A 21,286-nucleotide genomic window follows, 5' to 3' on the forward strand; every position below is an offset into this window, starting at 1 on the left:
CTGATGTCAAACACCGTCGCGTTAACAAGTCTGCAGTCTGCGAGCATGTCATGGATAAACCTACACATGCAATGAAGTTTGACAAATCCCAGGTCCTTGCAAAAGAAGTCCGTTATCTACCCAGGATGCAGCGAGAGGCCATTGAAATTAAAAAAACATCCTAATTTCAACAGGGAAGATGGTTTCTCCGTACCACCAGTTTGGGATCCAGTATTTCCTCTAATGAAAAATCCCAAACAGTCATAAGACTGCAGAACTAATTAACATGTTTTTGTTTTTATTTGTTTGAAAAAACAAATATACGCGATTTAAATTCGGAAAAATAGTTTCATTTCCTATAGTGTGTAGTAGATAAAAAGGCATGAGTCTCAGCTTAAACTGTTTTTCAGACACCACCCTTTTGAGAAAACTCGCTACATTTGAAATAAGAGTTATGTGACGCATCTCGACCAGCTCCACAAAAACAAAACAGACATTAATACTAAATAATTCACAAATAACATTTACGAATATCATATAATAGGTAAGCAAGGCAAATGCTTGGTCACAGATGCTATCTGTACATGGTGATTATTTGCCAAATATATCAAATGCGCAAATACAAATAGCCATGTGAAGTACCACCATTGCACAGGTGGGTCGAACATGTTTACAACGAAACATTATTGACATAAAATGTTGGTACGTTAGTTAACACGAACATGCAAAACATTGTCATATTTTCTTGAAAGGAATCTGCTCTCCCTTTCTTTTCATTTCATTCATCTAGGTACATTTCCCTTGCGAGAAAAAGGCAAATTAATATTCCGACTGTATAAAAGAGGGCATTGTTCCATGATACCTAGGGAGTTAATTAGCATACCTCCTCTGTTTTCTGAAGCTCGCGTAGTAAAGACAGCGCAGGGATGCTGTTTTCCGGTCCGCCGCGCTCGCAAAACCAGCTTCAATTCGCTTTCGTTGGATTAAAAGGTGCAATTTAAACAGATTCCTTTCGCCGCGACTAACTCAGATTGCGGGTAATCACCCTCGTTTCTTTAAACAAAGGATTAGTTAATTTAACTGCTCCGTTATTAGGAACGCAGGCATTGTCTTCCTTTGCGTTGGGAGAGTTGAATGAATTCGGTAGGAAAAAAGCGATCTTTCCAGGAGACGACAACAGTAATTATCTTAATATAGCAATGTACATAACTATATCAACAATATACAAAAATATATATATTACCTTATGTAATTCGATTCGTATTTAAGAAATTGCAGACATATGGCAACCGTAGGTAGTGTTGAATCATGAAAAAATTTCCATTTTGGAAAAATCATATATTTAATCATATCTTCTTCTTCTTTTAAATGTTATGGCTACATCGAAATAATCAATGATTTTGCCAATGTCAAGTAAAAATAACTATGTACGGTAGTTTAACAATATTATATTTTAACTCAGGGTAACTCAGTAATCTTAGAAAGAGCGTTTAAAGTCCAGAAGAAGTGTATTCGAGCAATATGCGGTGCGTGGTTCGATGACAGTTGCAAACCGCTGTTTAAAAGGCTGAACATTTTTTTTTTTTATTTATTTATTTGGTTTTCCAACAATGAGTACAATTTACATTACAGAAAATACACACAACACGTTATAAATACAATTGCCCCATTAATTATAGGAAAACACCGCATGCACAATAATGATTATTCTTATATTAACTATTTTTAACAAAATATTTATTAAGCAAAAGACAATCCACAACGTTTTCAAAATTAAGCCGATAACACTAGTCGTTTAAGGGCAGTAACAGGCACAGTTGCCAAATCCGCCGAATCATAATTTTCCATATACGTTGAGAGCATCCGAGAGAGTGGACAGTGTAGTCTGAGATTTGATTTATGTCTGGGAATGCAAAACAACTTTCCATTTTGTTTTCTTTGTGGTCGAAACGGAGCGTTAAACTGAACCCTGCATAACAAATCTGGACAATTAAATATACCAGTGACCAATTTCTTCAAAAAAACTAAATCATGCATTTTGCGCCTTGATTCTAGTGTAGCAAACCCAAAGTGGTTCAAACGATCAGCATATGAGTTGAGTTTCCCGGCCATATTGCAGCCGTAGGCCAAGTGATACATGAATCTCTTCTGAAGTCTCTCAATTCTTAGGCTGTTAACTTTGTAGCATGGTGACCAGACAACGCTGCAATACTCCAAGTGACTCCTGACTAAAGAGTTGTACATTATAAGCTTAACTAATGGTTTTTTAAAGTTCTTGCATTCCCTTAGTACAAATCCGAGCATTCTTGAAGCCTTTGCTATAATATTGTCGATATGTTTGTTAAAGCTCAACTTTTTATCAAAAAAAACTCCCAGATCACGTATGCCATCCACTTCTTCAATAGACTCGCCCATTAGATAGTACTTAGTAGGTATAATATTTATGTTTCTAGTAAATTTAACGTGATTACATTTTTTAATATTTAAAGCCATCTTGTTTCTTGTGAACATATTACCTTTGCCATGCATGTACATTAGGGATATCTGCGTATTTGTCAACTCTCATCCTCAATATTTTAAAACACGCGGTGAAGTCATTCAAAGGCAAACTAGAGCAAAAATTATGAATCTCTTATACCAACCTCGTTGCCATAAAGTAATTTATAAGAATAACTGCTTTAACATGTGTATAATTATTTACAATAAATTACCAAACGAAATTAAATTGTTACAAGGACATACTTTTAAATTAAAATTGACAAAATGGCTTTTGACACATTGCTTCTATAGTAATAAAGAATACTTAGAATTTACAAATTCATTACATTAATTAGAAACTATAGAGACTAAAGAAACATTGAATTCCATTAATATTTGCACATCTGCTTGCAGGTTGAATACAATGTACCTAATTTTACTTAAGACCTTTGTAATTACTGTATTCTGGCAAATAAACGTATTCTATTCTATTCTATTCTATAAAAATTATACAAAAAAAATGGCGATTTCGCCAATGTCTTCTTCTTTTAAATGTTATGGCTCCATCGAAATAATCAATGATTTTGCCAATGTCAAGTAAAAATAACTACGTACGGTAGTTTAATATTATTATAAAAATTATACAAAAAAATGGCGATTTCGCCAATGTCCTGTGAGAATTTCGTGCTATCGCGATAATTTTCCACATTTGACGTTGACACCTGTCAAAAGCTGAAGTTACTGAACGAAGACGATGGAGCCATTAAAAAGGTTTCGCCGTTGTGAAATAATTTTCAATCTCGTTTTCAAAAGTGGCTTTTAGCTATACAAGTTTGTTTTATAATTCGCGCTAAATAAAACTTTAAAAGATATTTCTAAACGTAAAACATAATATAAGCCTTTGAAATTACTTTTATCCAATTTTTCAAATATTTCGGGAACTTTTCCGGAAAAATTTCCATTATTTGAAATTTTTCAGAAAATTACCCAACAGTAGCCGTAAGGGGTCTTGTGTTTAACACGGGACATATAAATAACATTTCATGTGCAATAAATAAAGATTTCAAAACTAATTTCGAATGGAAAAATAAGTTTTGTTATGGAATTTTGACGTAATCCCTACCAAATTCTTTTCTTCTTGAGACGCCAAACAACCCCTAAACTGTTTATGGTGAAGTATTTAGTTGACACTCAAGAAATGAAATGGTTATAACAAATCCCTTATATCCCTGTGGGGAATAGATAACTGTCAGTAAACAGATAATCGTGGCTCAAAGCACGAATTAATTTAGACACCAAAGCGCAAAGGTACCTTGAGCTCGAAACTCGTGACTCTCAAAACTTATAATTGAATCTCCAGTCCTTAATTGAATAGTAACAGTCAAAGTCCAGATGAATAAGGAATTATCCTTCTTGAAAGATATTATGGCAAGGGTGAGGTTCGATTCATGTTCGCACCTAATCTGCTCTTACCCTTCTAGGCAGTAAGTAATGAATGAATGCTGACGTACTTAACTATACCAACATCTCAAGAAATTTTAGGTGTCTTCTTGCCTAACAAATTATTTTCGTAAATATTAAATACAAGGTGAGACACAAGATTGAGCTCGTCTGGATGTAAGATGGGTGATCGAGTACGGTACAAACAATTAGGTATTTGAGGTAGGTATTTGATGGTTCATCTTTTTTTTTATGACAAGTGACGAGACGAACAAGTCGTAGACTTGGTGACAAGCGACACGCCTGTCTATCAGAACTTTAAATCGTAAAGATCTTAGGGGCACTGCCACAGCGCCCGTCACCTTGAGTGCCTGTAATTTTACCATCAAACTTACCCATCCACCAGACAGCAGTAATGCTCACATTTCTGCTTGGCGGCAGAAATAGGTAAGATGGCAGTACTTCCCTGAACGAACTCTTTCACAAGGAGCTCTACTGCTACCAAATCTCTACCAGTTAAAAAAAATGTGATTCAATCCAAGATTCACCTGACCTCATACAAGGGACAGTTGGAATACACTAATATCTTGGGTATAAAGGAAGTTCTTTAATCAGTTTTAGTCATTTTCATAAATCTAAAAGTATCTATTCAATGATGTCTTGAGAAGTCTGTTAACGTAACATAAAATGTATTTCGGAATGAATGTAAAACGTAACTTTATAACTTTATTTTTAATAAAAACGCAGTAATGCTCACACTACTGCTTGGCGGCAGAAATAGGTAAGGTGCCAGACAGTAGGTACTTCCCTGAACGAACTCTGTCATAAGGAGCTCACTGCTACTAACAATGTGGAACATAAACAACTTGAAATATTGCTATTATTTTGTGAGTTTCATTGTTGTTAATTATAATAATCGTTAGCCTTCGATACAACAGCACAATGTAATGGTAGCAAAAATAAGTCAGTTCCATGCAAAAGTGTTCTTTTTCCAAAATCCTACCTCTTTACTTGTGAACTTTTCTCTATGTGAAATGCAATAGAAACAGTATGATAAAAAAATGTTTTTGATACAAAATTATATGTACATACACAATTCATGCGTAAATTCTAGCTTTCAACTGCTGCTTTAGGGCGCGTTCCCATTATGTTGTAACGTTTTATTTATCGTTGAACGACTGTCGCGTCTAACCTGTTCCCATATCGCGACTATCTATAGTCGTGGAGCTTATTTTATCATTGAACGATAGCTGTTCCTACTAGATCTTGACGATAATTTATTGGTTCAAGGCAGTGTTGGGCGTTAACCAATTAAATTTCAATCCAAAATTCAATCAGATTAAAAAATCAATTCAATTGAAATCAATTGCAATTAAAATCAATTGCAATTAAATTAATTGCGACACGTCGCAATTGATTTGATCTGACCCCCTAACCGACCCCTTAACCGACCCCCAACGGATCCCCAACCGGACCCCTAACCGACCCCTAACCGACCCCCCAACAGACCCCTTAACGACCCACCAGCCAACCCCCTAACCGACCCCTTAACCAACCCCCCAACCGGCCCCTTAGCCGGCCCCTAACCGACCCCTAACCGACCCCCTAATTGACCCCCTAACCGACCCCGAACCGGCCCCCTAACCGACCACCTAACTGACCCCCTAATTGACCCCCAACGGACCCCTAACCGGCCGGGGCCGCAATTAGCAAATAATTAATTGTGAATTGCGGTTCTCGAAACTAACAATTGATCAATCGTTAATTGTTGTTTCGCAATTGACAATTACTTAATTGTCAATCTTTAATTGCCAGAACAATTAAATTTTGCCCAACACTGGTTCATGGCAACCTTGTCGTTTGCACGATAGAATCGTTTGAAGCTGCAATTATCTGTCGTCAAATTTTTACCGTGACGTTTTATTTATAGTCTGAAGACTGTTGTTTTTTTTTACTCTTACCATTATCACGACTGCCTGTCGTCATAACGTCAAAAAAGTCGTAAACGACATTTACCTAATCGTGTTGTTCTATGTATGAACAACTTCATTTAATTATACAAGCCACAAAACTTTAAATTACACCACTATCTGTCGTCACGACGTAATGGGGACGCGTGAACGCTTACATGTCATTTATAATAATGCAAAATAAATAACGTGTAAAATTAATTACTAATTAATTGGTCCTAAATAAACGATTGTTTCGATCAAAATATTGTAAGATATAAAATTGCATAGGGCGCACTATAAGTTTCCGGAACTGGCCACTTACATAAACAATATTTAAAAAGTAATTACAATATTTGAAAATCTCTCTTTCGCTGTAGAATTTAAAGTTTGTTTCATCTGACTTTCTTGTTTTTACATTGTGGAGCCATTTTAGAAATTGGTTGTCTACATCACCATGGATTTAATTCGTGAAAATTTTCGTAGTATGATTTTCTACGACTTTAAGTGTAATTTCACAGCTAAGCGGAGCTTCCCTCGGCTTCAAACTGCTTTTGGCGATGAAGCACTATGCAAGACGACGATTTATAACTCATTTGCAGCATTCAAACGCGGTCGTGTGGATCTCAGTGACGAATTTCATGATGGGCGACCATCACGAAATTCGTCCACTGCTGTGAACAACAAAAACATCGATGCTGTGCGCCGTATGATCAAAACAGACAGGTATGTCACATGCCATGAGATCCGGGCATCTTTAGACATAGGTATGAGTCAAATACAATCAATACTACACAAACATTTGGGTGTGAAAAGGCTATGCTCTCCGTGGATCCCACACAATTTGACTAAGGCTCAAAAAACGGATTGCGTCACTTGGTGCAATACCACCAGATTCAACGAAGGGGTGTCAAATTTGGTGTGGGACACAGTGACAGCTGACGAAACATAGATTTATAGTTACAATCCCAAAACAAAGCGGCAATCGAGCGTATGGGTCTTTCGAGATGAGCCGAAACCAATCAAAGTGGCGCGCGTGCAAAGTGCCTCTAAGCGGATGATTGCTTCTTTTTTTAATAAAATTGGACACGTGGCGACTGCTGCTTTGGAGAATCGTTGTACCGTGAATAGTAATTGGTACACGACCATTTGTTTGTCGGAAATTATTGACAAACTCCGTAAAAATAACCGTAAACGCCGTATCATCTTGCGCCACGTTAGTGCCAGTTCTCACACGGCCACAAATGAATTTTTGAAGGTTAACAACGTTGACCTTATGAGCCATCTCGCGTACAGTCCCGAACTGGCACCTTGTGACTTTTATTTATTTCCAACAATTAAGAATCAGTTACGCGATCAACGATTTTCATCACCTGAAGAGGCTGTCGAAGAGTATGAATAATATATTTCAGAGTATGTCACGGAGTAGTGGCATAAATGTTTTCAAAATTGGTTCATTAGTATGAAAAAGTGTTAGAGGATGGAAAAAATAAAAAGTGCATTAACGCTAACGGAGAATATTTTGAGAAACAATAAGTTCATTTCTGACCATTTATAGTATTTTTTTCTTATTCATTCCGGAAACTTATAGTGCGCCTCACGTATAATAATACCTATTCATATTTGTTTATTATTGAGCTTCGTGCTTGATCGAATGCCAAAATCCCGGTAAAGCCCCGGTATCGATAATTCCTTATTTCCACAAAAATAAAGGCATTGGGGCAAGCCGCTCTCCTTCTATTTTGCAAGAATGTTCAAGAAGAACTTACGCTCTCTGCTAGTAACTTAAAGTAGCTACGTGCTCATGTCGTCGCTATTATCGAAGATACGCAATACAATAAAATTTTAACTATCTAAAGACATTTGCATTTCGTTGTAATGCCCTAAAATAGTAAAAAAAAAAGTCTACCTAAACGGAAGGGTGTAAAAAACTTAAATTAAAACAGCCCCGACACAAAACAGCGTACTCCAAAATCTGTAGGTGTAAGCTAACAACTCGTCGAGACTAATTTAAGAGTGCACACATATCTGGCGAATGTGCCGCAAATGCGCCTGTTTGCAAAACAACATTCACGAGTTGCACATCTGCATTAAGTTGTGCAATCTGTTTGCGTGCCGTTCGCGTGCCAATCGCGCTCTTGCATATTTCTAATAAAGGTATAACTGCACGCAACATGGAGCGCATGTGTAGTGCGTTCGCAGCTCATTTGCCAGATCTGTACGTACTAGGCTTGTATAGTTCATGAACTACGAACTAATAGGAATATATTCCCTACACTCACCGACACGAACTAGTACGTCTTGCACGGTTTTAATAGTTCATCGTTCTTTTAGTTCAGTACGAACGAGGAACGGTTTGAGTTGATAGTTCACCTGTTGTTTATACAGTAGGATCGGTGCGAGCGGGACAAATAGCGATCTTTCACTACTTTTAGTACAATTCGAGTGGGATGCACGATTGAACGTTCCCAGCTCGTTCTAAGTCTCTAATACGTATCTACATTATGTATATATACAAGCTTGCAAAAAGTTATATTTTTTTAGGTATCTGTATGTATAATATCAACCTACGTGTACGAATATATGAAATAGTTGTACCTAAATATTGACTTTTAAGCACACCACTCTAACTAAAATTCTTATTTTGTGAAAAAAAGGATTTTTAGTTAAAATGACAGTCTTTAAACCTGTAAAATATGAAGGAAAATCAAATAGTACCGGTTCCATACAAATTGTATTTTTAAATATTTAGTACAGTGTAGTATTGACCTCATAATACTAGAAGTCCGCAGTGGTTCATGTGAATAAAATTACTAGTTTGGAGCGTTTGTTCAATGTCCGAGCAAGGACAAGACGAACTAACTAACTAAGGAACTAGATGAACTAAATGAACTAGAAGACAGACCTAGTTCAGTTGACCGATTGAGCAAACTAGGATCGCTCCCGCTAAGGACCTATTAGGCACAAGTCTAGTACGCACCCAAATGAGCCCAAACATGATATTGCTAACATAAGTAGAAAGTTGAGGACTGGGGTAGTCTGCAGGCTGTCTGGATGCATCACAATATCAAAACAATTATTAATGTAAGGTCATCGGATCCTAGCACCTATATGAAATTTCAAGTCGATCAGACAAGTAGCAATAAAATAACACGCAAAATAGGCGCCTTGACGTCGAGTTGCGGACACCAGCCCGTTGCACCAAGTACCAAGTAAGTAGCAATAATAGTTATTTGTTATGCAAGGCTGCAAAGTTGTTGTTTGATGCAGGTGCTTCTGTTGAACCTTGAACAAGTGTAAACTATATTACCAACGGATATATGTATATTACATGAATAAGTAATGTACGATAAATCGCGTAGTTGAACGTGTCATTATCGTTACTTTTTAACGAAAGAAAAAGTTAGTTAAATACACAAAAGAGTGTAGAAAAAGAGAAAATTACAGAAAGAAACAACGATAATAACAAAGAGGAAAACTTACCTGATGATGACGACGATCCCGATGATACTTATCTAGTGAAGAGATTAATAATGTTGAAATTCCTAGAACTACTCGATCTGGACGTATAGTAAAATCACCGAAACAATTAGATGATTACAAGTTATATGTTGCTTATTGTTTATTGAGCCGTAACGATGATGATCCTACATCATACAAAGAAGCAGTCAAACAAGAAGATTGGGAAACAGCCATTGAAAGTGAAATCAATTCTTTGGAGAAATTAAATACATGGACTCCTACAAATTTACCAGATGGAAAACTAGCTAAAGATACGAAATTGTTATTTACTAAAGACAATGGAACTAAAAAGGCACGATTAGTAGCTAAAGGTTTCTAAGTTAAAGAAGATAGTTGTTTAATAACTAATTATTCTCCAGTGGCAAGAATGAGTAATGTGAGAATGTTTCTGGCTCAATCTGTTGATAAAAATTTAAAAATACACTAATTGGATGTCCCTGCAGCTTTTTTAAATGGAAAATTGGAATCTGATATATATATCAAAGTATCACAAGGATTAAGAGACAAAATGAAGAAAAACCAAGTACTGAAATTGAACAGAAGTTTATACGGTTGAAAGGAAAGTCCGAAATGCTGGAATGGGGGCTTCAATGATTTTTAGATGAAAGCAGGACTTACACGATCAAAATACAATTTTTGCTTATACCAATCAAATTTGGCTTTTGGTGTTTGTTGATGACATGCTTTTAATGGGAGAAGAGACAGCTGTACAAGATTTTAAACAAAAACTGCAAAGAGAATTTAAAACAAAAGATTTAGGAGAAATAATAAAGTTTATAGGAATGGAGATTGATAAGTCAGAAAATGGGCTAAAGATAAACCAAAAGAAACAGATTGATAAAATTTTAGAAAACTTCAATATGAGAGAATGTAACGGTATAAAGACTCCAATGGAAGAAGTGTAAACCTCTTAAATAGATATAAACGGCGAAGTAGCAAATGTACCGTATAAAGAATTATTTGGCAATTTAATGTTCATGGCGACTGTGTCATGCCCTGATATCAGTTTTGCAGTATCCTACCTAAGTCAATTTTTGTATAAACCTAATGAGAGTACACGGAAAAACGCAAAAAGAGTGGTTCGTTACTTAAAACATACTCAAAATCATGGATTAAGGTATGACAAAAATGGTGATAATATTATTAGCCTAGAAGCTTACTCTGACGCTGACTGGGCAGATGATAGACTATTTATGAAAAGTGTAAGTGGATGTATTGTGTTATTTAATAATAAAGTAATAACTAGGTTTTCACGTAAACAAAATTGTGTAGCGTTGTCGACTGCCGAGGCGGAATGTATTGCGGCCGCTACTACTGCTATTGAGTTACAAAGTATAAAAGGCCTTTCTATGGATTTTGAATGTAATGTGATTCCTAAAATTAAGATGGACAATATTGGAGCCATTTGTATTTCTAAAAGTTTTGAAAATAGTAAGAGATCGAAACATACCTATTGATATTCCATTTCATTTTAATAAAGATTTGATTAAAAATAATGTAATAACTGTTACTTATGTTAATAGCAATGACAATTTGGCAGACTTGTTAACAAAATCTTGATACATTTACAAACTTTCGTAACTTAATAAAAATTAATCTATAATTATTGTTAATATTTTGTAATATCAAAGCGAGGTGGAGTGTTGAATATAAAATTGTCTCTGCCTTTACGCTTTGAAAAATACGTTGTTCGTTTTGTTGATGCGTAGATAAAATGGCGATATTTGTTGAAAATATTAATGAAATACTTATTGTACGAAAATATTTGTTTCATTTATAGAAGATCACCCAACAAAAGTGACTAGGTACAGATTATGGCATTATACCATTGACTTACAAATAAATTATACAATATTTTTTGGCAGAATGGATGGGAACCCCACCAAGTGCCTGACAAGGAGCGGAGAATATTAATGCTTCTCTTACTTTTTGGCAATATATTATCGTTTTTTATTTATTGTCATGCATTGACTTCATGTATTTGTCCTGAACTTAGACTATGGAAACTAGAGGACATGTTATGTTGACATATGTAAATCAGATCGCACATTGAAACCAATACTGTCACTATGCACAAAATCAACTTTCGGGAAATGGCGATAGAAGTTTCTGAAAATAAGTCAGGATAATATTTTTTTATTGAAAGAAGTTATACGTAACCTAATGTTTTTATATTATGTCTTAGAGGATGGCCTTTCTATTAATTAACTTTTGTCAAATTATATTGAGTTTCTATTAATATTTTGATAATTGAAAAAAAAAATACTGTTTAGTGTCACTATTCCATTTAAAATATTTCGTTAATTGTTTGTAGTAAAAGGATAAACTGACACTATCTTAGTACATTTTTGGAAAATAAAATAATGAATTATCAAAGTAGTTTACTGGTTTTTAAAGTAATGGTTTATTCTTATTAACTAGGTAAAAAAAATGGCACAATAATTGCAGATTACAGGAACACAATTGTTTGAGACTAAACAAAAATCAATCTAAAATAACTAAACAAAAACATACAATCACTGCTGTGTAGTGTCTCGTATAAGTATTGTATAAAAAAGCTATTTTAATTCTCCGAATTTTAATAGCTAACTTTAATAGATAACTTATCATGATGTATCACTTGAGATCAATGTACTTACCAAAATCTTATATATTAAAAAAGTTTTCAAAAAATACAAAATCAACAATATTAGTAGTAATGTTTGCGACTAATTTAAACTAGGTAACAAAATAAACATAAAATGGTATTAACATAACTAAACAAAACTGAAAAAACTTTTATTCAACATCAAGGAAAAATGTTATATAAAAAGCGTAAAAATCAGTCATTTTTGAGTGAGATCAATCAAAATTTAAGTCCTTTTCTAAATAATAATTAAAAATGGTATCTTAAATATCTTCTTCTAAAAGTACAATAATAAACTGGTATTAAATTTTAACTAATATTACAAAAACAGGTACAATATTAATACTTTACTGTAGTCAAGATGTTCTGCTGTACATAACGCAGAATTCAGCGTATTCAAAACGATGGTGGCGATTTCTGTGGAGTACAATTTTTTTTTGTAACTACATATCGAAGAGAGGTAATTAGATTTACTAAGCATTCTACAAAAAAGACAACTTAAACAATACCGTTATAAAAAGATGATGCATAGTAACGTGGAATATGATTAGCATTTATAAGAGATCGAATATCGGACTTTTTCCTCTCACCAAGAGGGAGCTTTGCTGCATATAAAGGTTTGAGTTGCTGTTGATATGGTCGTTGTGCTCGGCCAGATGCACGTGTGTTAGTGTGTTGCGCAGGAAGCTCCCTGAAGTCTTGTAGATAAGATGTCTTGTAAAAACATCGGATTGTGTTGTCGTCATTCCTTTCAATTTTAATTACCTTGACTTCCGAAATTTTGATGCCCAACTTCCCATCAACCAGTTTTTTAATATTGTAAAATTCTGAATGGCACATTTCGTGGACAGTGTATTTCTTACCCTTTTTTTTTGGCATTTCGAATTGCTACATCTTCAGCGTTCTTGAATTTGGCAACGGCATTTTGGCAATCTAAAATAAAAAGGTACTTAAGTAAGTATGGCAAATTTTAGAGTTCCAAATGGCAAACATTTTATAACTAAAATACAAAACCCAATGTACCTTAGTTGTCCATCTTGATGACCAAATATTGATTCTGTTCGGAAACCTTAAGTTAGAATAAATTTATTCTTGTTGGAGAATATTATTTATAATTTTAGACAATCAGTACAGATCGTGGTCGAGATATTATGAATGATATTGCGGGTATGGATAACAATACGACACATATTGAGCCGAGTGTTACGATACATATTGAAGCATTATTGACTAATAATGCTTCAATGTATATCGTATCACTCGAATAATATTGATCGTGTAATGCGCTCCATTTTGTTTCTTAAACCGTTTCTAGTTTTCGTGATATTACGTTTGTGTTTTTCTTTAATTTCTCGTTTTAATAATAGTAAGGTTCATGAAATATACAAAAAGTAAAGAAGACTTTAATAATAAAATGACAATACTAATTTATTAATTTTATAATTATCTCAGTTCAGTTAACTCAAAAACGTCACTAATAACAACGTGACTGTATTTCCTAACAGTATTTATGATTTTCGTTTCAAATTAAGGCAAAAATGGCATTATCTGTATAATGACACTATTCCAGTTAAAATATTAAAATAATTGTGATTGGCATAAATCATTAGCGACACTAAATACTTAAAGACGGTATTCCACTTACAATCTGTTCACTTACCTCATAATCTTAAGGCAATAACGTTTTTATCCTATTAGTGACACTCTTGCGCACAGGGACTACACCACCATGATTGACAGCCACGTCACTACTGAGATAATGTCGGTAAAGCAGTTACGAAGCTCAGGCATTGCGTCGAAGGTAGTAGTGACATTAGTGCCATCTAGCGAAAACTAAGAAGACTTTTGACACGGGTGTTTGTGCATTCGACGTAGCTTTGCCACGTGATAGGCATAGCGCGAAATTTGAAAAAACGAATTTTCGTTTAGTGACGGTGTTGGTTTCAATGTGCGAGATGTTATATGTATATGATGCGTTTCGACGTTGAAAACATAAACATGTTATTGTCTTTGTTTAACTCTTGCATGCCGTCTTAAGCCAAAAGAGAAAGCATAACATTGTCAAACACGGGAATCGAAAATACGTAACGTCATCTTAAATACCAACCGTGTCCATTTCGCACTTAGACTATTTTTTTCCATCCTCTAAGATTTCGCAGTACATGAGGTACATGATACGGTTGTCAAAGGGAAGTACATCAAATGCCATAACAAATGTTTTTCCAAGTGTTTTATTGAATTATTCGCATATATTGTAATAAAATGGACAAAAATGTTGTCAGCGAGAACAATTAGGTATTAATAAAAATTCGTCGCTACAGCATTAAGGGACGTGGCATTTGAAAAAGCGAAGATCGACCGAATGTAACATTGTACAGGCAAGTGTTATTTTTCTGTGTATAAATCACATAAAACCCCAAATATCTCATGTAATTAGACATATTTAAGTAGTTTATTTATAAATCTTGCCAAATTTTGCTTTGGTTTCTTCAGATTGCCTGTTTGTTTATATATTTTGATGATTGTTGTTAACGATTATTTTGAGATAGTGTTGTTCTTGGAGGCGTACATTTTATCGATATTCTGTTATTAAAATAATTCACTACGAGGTTTTTATTATTATTATTTTTACTATTTCAAAAGAATGGTTAAAAATCATACCGCTGTATAATAGTGCCGAATATAAACATTGAATCAAAGACCATCTTCAGTTTCATTCGCTTCATTTTGAAGAGTCTAATTTTGAAATAACTTTGAATGTAACTAGATTACTTAATAATGCAATTCCATAATTAGGTTTATTGGTAAATAATTTTATATTTAATTTAGATTAAACAAGACTCATTTACTAGGCATTCTCAGTTCCTGTAAGCAAAATTCTCCACTCGTTTCCGATTTTTTCACACTGACAACTCTAATTACTAAAAATTCTTATTTTATAAAGTAAGCAGTACAATGACCATGTTGGTCTAACGTTGCCGGGTGAAGGCCAATACCAACGTATAAACAGCCTATTTGCCTTGCCTTGCCATCGTTCGGTGTCACTCGCCTAGCTGACCGACTGAAGGCGAGCGCTAACGTGTATAGAGCTCGTTTGACGTGGCTTTTCACAACTCGCAGTCGCTCGTGACTACTTGTCTCGCTTTGGAGCAGTGTCGATTTTTCTGCACAAATCAACGGCCCTCGGCCAATAGTAGTCAATTGTCATTGTATAATCAGACATTTGCATGCTATTTCATATATTGAAACATGTTTGTACTACCACTGTCTCTTGTTACATCTCCTGTTACGAGTATACCATGTTTTAAGCAAATAAACGTATGATAATAATATTATTATTGATAATATTATGTACTACTTTCATTTATTTCCAAAATTAAATGGAAGTATTAAAGATTCACTTAAATCAGTCACTGATATTAATTCTATACCAATGCATAAATACAAAAAAGGTTACACTATTTGGAATCCGTTTAAAAATTCCTCTAAGAAAATATGAATCTTGAGGTTGGAAATGTATAGGATTTATATTTCAAGTTTTCTCTTTTTTATATACTCTCAAATTACAAAATATATTTTTTTTCTGTGCTAATTCACTTTTCGTAATATTTGAGTATTTGTAAGCGCAAATCAATAAATTCAAAATTTCATGTGACATTCTACGGATATTCCCATTTAACCTAAAATATTCCCAAATGGAATATTGATCTACTTTAAAGTATTAATTAAATGTTTGCATGACGATAACGACTTATCGATAGATTATGGTACGACGCTAAAGAAATCCGCCATTTGTTCGTTCAATTTTTGTTGTTTGAACTATGAAAAAAATGGCCATAATTGTACTGTCAATGTCATTGTCAAATTGAATGTCAAGTCACTGCTGTCAAATGCAAAAGTTATTGAAGTAATACACTTTTGTTGTTTTACAAGATAATTACTAAGGTTATAGGCGTTGTACCTTGTGAAAAACCACGCTAAAGGCCTAGTGCTATGTGCGTTTCTGTTATGCAATTATTGTACGATAGAACATCATGACAGGTGTTTGTTTTGATAACACAAGTTTCTAATTAATTAGTTTCCTTCAATAATAAGTCGCCTAGGCGAAGATGGAAGGTGGAGAGTGGAGAACTAACATAATAAGTCAGCTACAGGCACGGAACAAGCATGAAACAGCTGCCTTTCAGGACATTATTGCCTATCGTAAGTTACTTAACCTATTCTTAAATTTGTCTTTGTTCTTTAAAAGTTTACCGCGTTTGAATTCGCTTAGCATGCTGCTAGACTATGTATTTAGGTCTATGCGTAATATAATACACAAAATACAGCATATCTTAGAGCTATAATAGTCTCATTATCACTTTATTTGAGATAAAGGTTCAGATACACAGATGCTTATCTCTATTCTAAGAAACAAACAATAATTTAGTTGACGCTATAATTTATAGCGAGTTATTGTAAGTAAATTTATAACTATACCACATACTTTCAATTAATAGCTATTTCAATGTCATAATATAATTTCTTGAATAATTCTTGACTTGTAAAAGTTTTAATAAATAATAATGAATATTATTCTGTTGATATATTTTTTCACATTCTTATAAAGTATTCAGAGAAGACAAATTTTCAGTATATTAACTTAACTCTGCTGTAGGGCTTAAATCCAAATTACAGCTAAAATTTAATTCAGCTTAGCAATAGTTATTAAAAATGCTCACATTTGTTAATAAAAGTTAAACAGGTCACCTGACTACAGGTAACCTTTAGTTTAGAGCGTTATTATAAAGTGAAAACATTTAAAAAGTACCCACAATATTCTAAGATTTTGCTCACCATGGTACAATTCACAACACCAAACAACTTATATTGTAGGGGCCCCTCAACACACTGTAAATTGGTTGAAAAGATGAACATTTAGTAAGGAACTGTTGTTTTTCTTATTTACGATTTGAATGCTTCCTAAAATATAATCATCTTAATTTGGTGTTTAAATATTTTCCACTTAAAATTGTTTATTTAAGTATTACAACTATTGTAAACAGATAATAAACTCCTAAATATTTTAACTCTCCCATTGCCAGGAACGGATGTCTAATATTAATACAATATTAATTCATTTTAAATTTTTGAAATGTATTTTTAATATTTGTGTGTATTTTAGATGAGACTTTTCAGTTGTGGTTGAAGAGCCTAATATTAGTATTTATTTTGCTAACTTTAACACATTTATCACTTTTCAGAGAGCCGACTATTTGACAATGTAAATACTCTAAAGAATGAAAATCTACAGTTGACTTTAGTGAATGAACGAATAAGATTTTCAGGCGCGGACAGTACAGGAGGTGGAGGTCAGTTAAATTAAGCTTTTACTTTCTCTGCATAAAGAATAAGTAAATTTAAAAAGTGCTTTAGTTTAGTGCTTAATAAGGAATGTTTTAAGTGAATACAAACCACAATTTTTTTTAAGTAATAAAGTAATAATAAAATGGTATCTTCTCAGTATTATACTTGTTCATCATTAAACTCATCTTTATCTTACAATGTTTATTGAGCCGTCATCATAGTCATAATACTAAAAGTAACAATTAACACAAAATATATAGCTAAATTTGAGAAATAACAGGTTTTTGTGCTTATCAAATATGTTAAGGGCCTGCAACTAAAAATGTGAGACAAAATTAAATTTAAGTTTTTGTGATTTTTAGTAAACACATTATGTTCTCATATTTGAAATTTAAATTTTAACTTTTATTTTTATGTGCGATAATTTAGTAATTAATGACTGGGATTTTGTAAAATAAAATTAAAATTCCTACATAAATGTTTTCTGACTCTTGAATCTCTGTAGTGATGACACACCAATAATGTGATATGTTACGAAAACTATGACCTAAAACTATGGCCTTTTCTTACAGGAGACCCATGCTCAGTTGTAGACTTGATGTTGATAAACATAGTTTTTATCTATACTAATAATGAAAGTGTGTGTATGAAGATATTTTTAATCAAGTTAAATAGAACAACAACTCTATTGCAATCATTTGAGTAGTTTGTATTTTGTGAGACCGATGATTTTAGTATTTGGTGTATTTACCTTTACGGCGGACTGCCCTCGCGCGTATCCTCTGTGTCCTCCGCGCGTTTTTGCTGCTCGGTGGGGGGGGTGTAAACCCATGGGGTTGAGCGGACATGCCCATTACATCCGCTGAGGAAATTGTCGTGATCTCTTCATCTTGCGCTGCTTGAATGGCGTCTTTTAGTGTATTAAAATCACGTGCTGCAATTATTGTACTTGTTCTACGGTTTCTAAGCCCGTCGGCAAACCGTTTAATTGCGTAATTTTCGTTTAACGGGCGCAGAACATTATAATGATCAGAATTTTCGTCCGATTGGGTAATAGTTAAATCCGCGAACAAATCAGAAATTTCCTTGCCAAAATCAGCAACAGTGCGTTCATTTTGCTTACATGTTTGAAGTTTCATTTGTATAGCCGATGCTGATTTTCTTGGTAATAATTGTTTGTGCATATCGGTCAGTAATTCTGATATATTCTCGTATTTACTAGATAATTTTAGCTTACCCAATTGAGACAGCCTGGTTTTTAAAATAAAAGAAATTAATTTTTTATTCGATTCGTTATCTAAGGTAGTGGCATAGTACTCAATACTATCAATTAATTCTTTCGTATTTTCTTCTTTGTCAGTCATGATTGGCAGAAGACTTAACGCGACCTTCAGATCGAACGTTGCCATTTTTAACATTATTTCTTCACTTTCTTTTTTTATATTGCAAAGATTCTTTACCTCACTGTACAATAACTTAAAATCCTGACAATATTTATCAATTGAAATTTTTTCTTGTTTACTTTTTAAATGATATACCTTAGTAATAGCATCTATATAAGTGTTATATTGTTCTAATAATTCATTTGCCTCTTTAAGCTTCGTTTCAATTATTTTTCCACATCGTCTTTTTGGTCCAATTTTAATTAAGTAGGTTCTAACCTTTGAACGCTCTTCATTTAAATTTTCCAGATATTTTGACATACATAAAATCGCACTTACCTATATTTTTATACTATTCATATTATATACTTAAAGTCTATAATGTACATATAATAATGTAGTATAAACGTTTAATAAAAAAAAATTTAAAAAAATTTTCATCATTTTTACCACACTTCACTGATATTGAGAGGGTTTTCACTCACTAATACACTGGTTTATCAAAGCAATTTGCTTCGTGACAGGAACATCTCGCTACTCAGGTTTCTTCATAAGGAATCGGGGTCGTCGTCGTTACAAGGAATGCTCGCTCCTTTTTATATTTTGTTTAACCGTATTATACCTGCATCAACGCCTCGCTGCACTCTTTTATTGAAGCACCTCACACAATATCGGATCATAATGATAGCTCCAACCATTAACAGTATTATGATAATTGCCACCATGGACCACGAAATGATCCCAACATTGGTCACGATATGATTGTTTGTAATTTGGTTGTTAACATCGACTTGTGCGGTGACTTCCGGTTTTTCAAGTATTTTTGAGTTACACATTTTTGGCACTAAAATTTACGTCCACGTCCGTTAATTGTCGATTAGAATAAATAATATACATTTTAAGTCCGTTGAGCCAAACTGTAACCGGGCACTAGCTACATCCCAAAAATGTCAGGGTCGCCATGTAGGGAGAGCGTACGACGGAGACGAATGAGACAACTCGATGCTTGATTAACACTGAATATAATAACATAGATGTAAATACATGGTGCTTAACAATAACAATTCTTATACTACAATATATATAATATATAAATAAATACATACATTAATATGCCATTAAAATCTTTCCCTCCTTTCAAATTCGCCATAGTCGAATTATAAAAGGTGTGTATTTATTTGTTTTCTGTCATATGTCAGATTCTTAATGTACAAGGATACAATGTTTGAGATAAATTTCAAGCTAATGTGGCTGTTGACGACCTCTGTAGATGAGTGGCTTGCACACCTATTTTCGTGAGTCGCCATATCTGACGTCGCAGGTTCGTTCCCCGGGCGGGTCAATGTTGAAAAAGTGACTATTCTATATTCTCGGGTCTGAGTGTTTGTGCTATCATCGTTTTTTCCGATTTCCATAACACAAGTGATTTAATAACTTACTTTGGGATTAGAGCAGCATATGTGATGTTGTCTAAATATTGTCTTATACAAAAAATATATATATAATGTGTGGTGTATATAATATTTAAGTGATTTTCCAATTTATCCATAATTTCTTGTTACGATTTTTCATTATCACGCTCTGTTCTTTCGTTCCATACACTAATTATAATAATCATGTTAACTTGCAATGTTCTAAAGACGTAAAGCAATGAAAGCGATGTAAAATTCTGACAAAGAGGCATTCATGTAAACATGTCTAATTAATTCAGTAAAGACCTTGAAAATCTTAACGAGCTATTAAACAAAAGTCGTTATAACATGTTTCCAGGTGGCAGTAATGAAAAAATACAGGCTTTAGAACAGAAGATTTTAAAGCTACAAGAAGAATTGACGTCGTTACACCGACGGAGAGGGGAAAGCGCACAACAGATCATTAATTTGAATGCGAAAGTACATGATTTAGAGAAACAACTTCAGAATAAGGATGTAGTGTGAGTAAATTAATTTTACCAAGAGTTTGTATGTTGCTGCACAATTGAGCAAGTATCTAGTTTGTTTGTCCCATAGATTTAGTATATCCATATATACTAAATCTATGATTTGTACATTCGTTTACTGTAGAAAAATAATAATGATAATATGCAAGGCAAACCCCAATTACCCATTCTCAAATTAGGGAGCGCACTGTACCCAGTGTTGGGTGTTAATCAATTAAATTTCAATCAATAATTCAATCAGATTAAAAAATCAATTCAATTGAAATCAATTGCAATTGATTTTAATTGCAATTGATTTCAATTGAATTGATTTTAATTGCAATTAAATTTGCAATTAAAATCAATTCCGATCGGTTGGGGGGCCTGTCGGGGTGCCTGTCGGGGGGCCCGTCTGAGGGCCCTTCGGGGGGCCGGTCGGGGGGCCAGTTGTTGGCCCGGCTGGGGGGCCGGTTTGGGGCCCGGCTGGGGGGCCGGTTTGGGGCCCGGTTATGGTGCCCGGTGCCCCGGTTGGGGTCCCCGGTTATGGGGCCGGTTGGGGTCCCCGGTTATGGGGCCGGTTGGGGGGCCCGGTTGGGGACCCCGGTTGGGGCCCCGGACGGGGGGCCTGTTGGGATCCGGTTGGGGG

At 34.3% G+C, this 21,286-nt stretch overlaps 1 protein-coding gene across 3 annotated transcripts in view; it reads left to right on the forward strand.

Annotated features, from left to right (window-relative positions):
• Nucleotides 1-15,925: 15,925 nt before the first annotated feature.
• Nucleotides 15,926-21,286, forward strand: part of LOC113237907 (autophagy-related protein 16-1) — a 224,122-nt gene continuing 218,761 nt past the window's right edge. For 2 of the 3 annotated variants that reach the window (XM_026474621.1, XM_026474622.1), the window contains exons 1-3: nt 15,926-16,197; nt 17,238-17,345; nt 20,493-20,655. In XM_026474621.1, coding sequence (XP_026330406.1) covers nt 16,104-16,197; nt 17,238-17,345; nt 20,493-20,655 — 365 coding nt within the window. In that variant the 5' untranslated portion in view covers nt 15,926-16,103. The remainder of the gene's footprint in view (nt 16,198-17,237; nt 17,346-20,492; nt 20,656-21,286) is intronic. The other variant, XM_026474623.1, reaches the window with a different exon arrangement.

Source organism: Hyposmocoma kahamanoa, unplaced genomic scaffold (genome assembly GCF_003589595.1).
Source record: "Hyposmocoma kahamanoa isolate Upper Pololo Valley unplaced genomic scaffold, ASM358959v1 94, whole genome shotgun sequence".
In the NCBI taxonomy this organism is placed as follows: Eukaryota; Metazoa; Arthropoda; class Insecta; order Lepidoptera; family Cosmopterigidae; genus Hyposmocoma; species Hyposmocoma kahamanoa.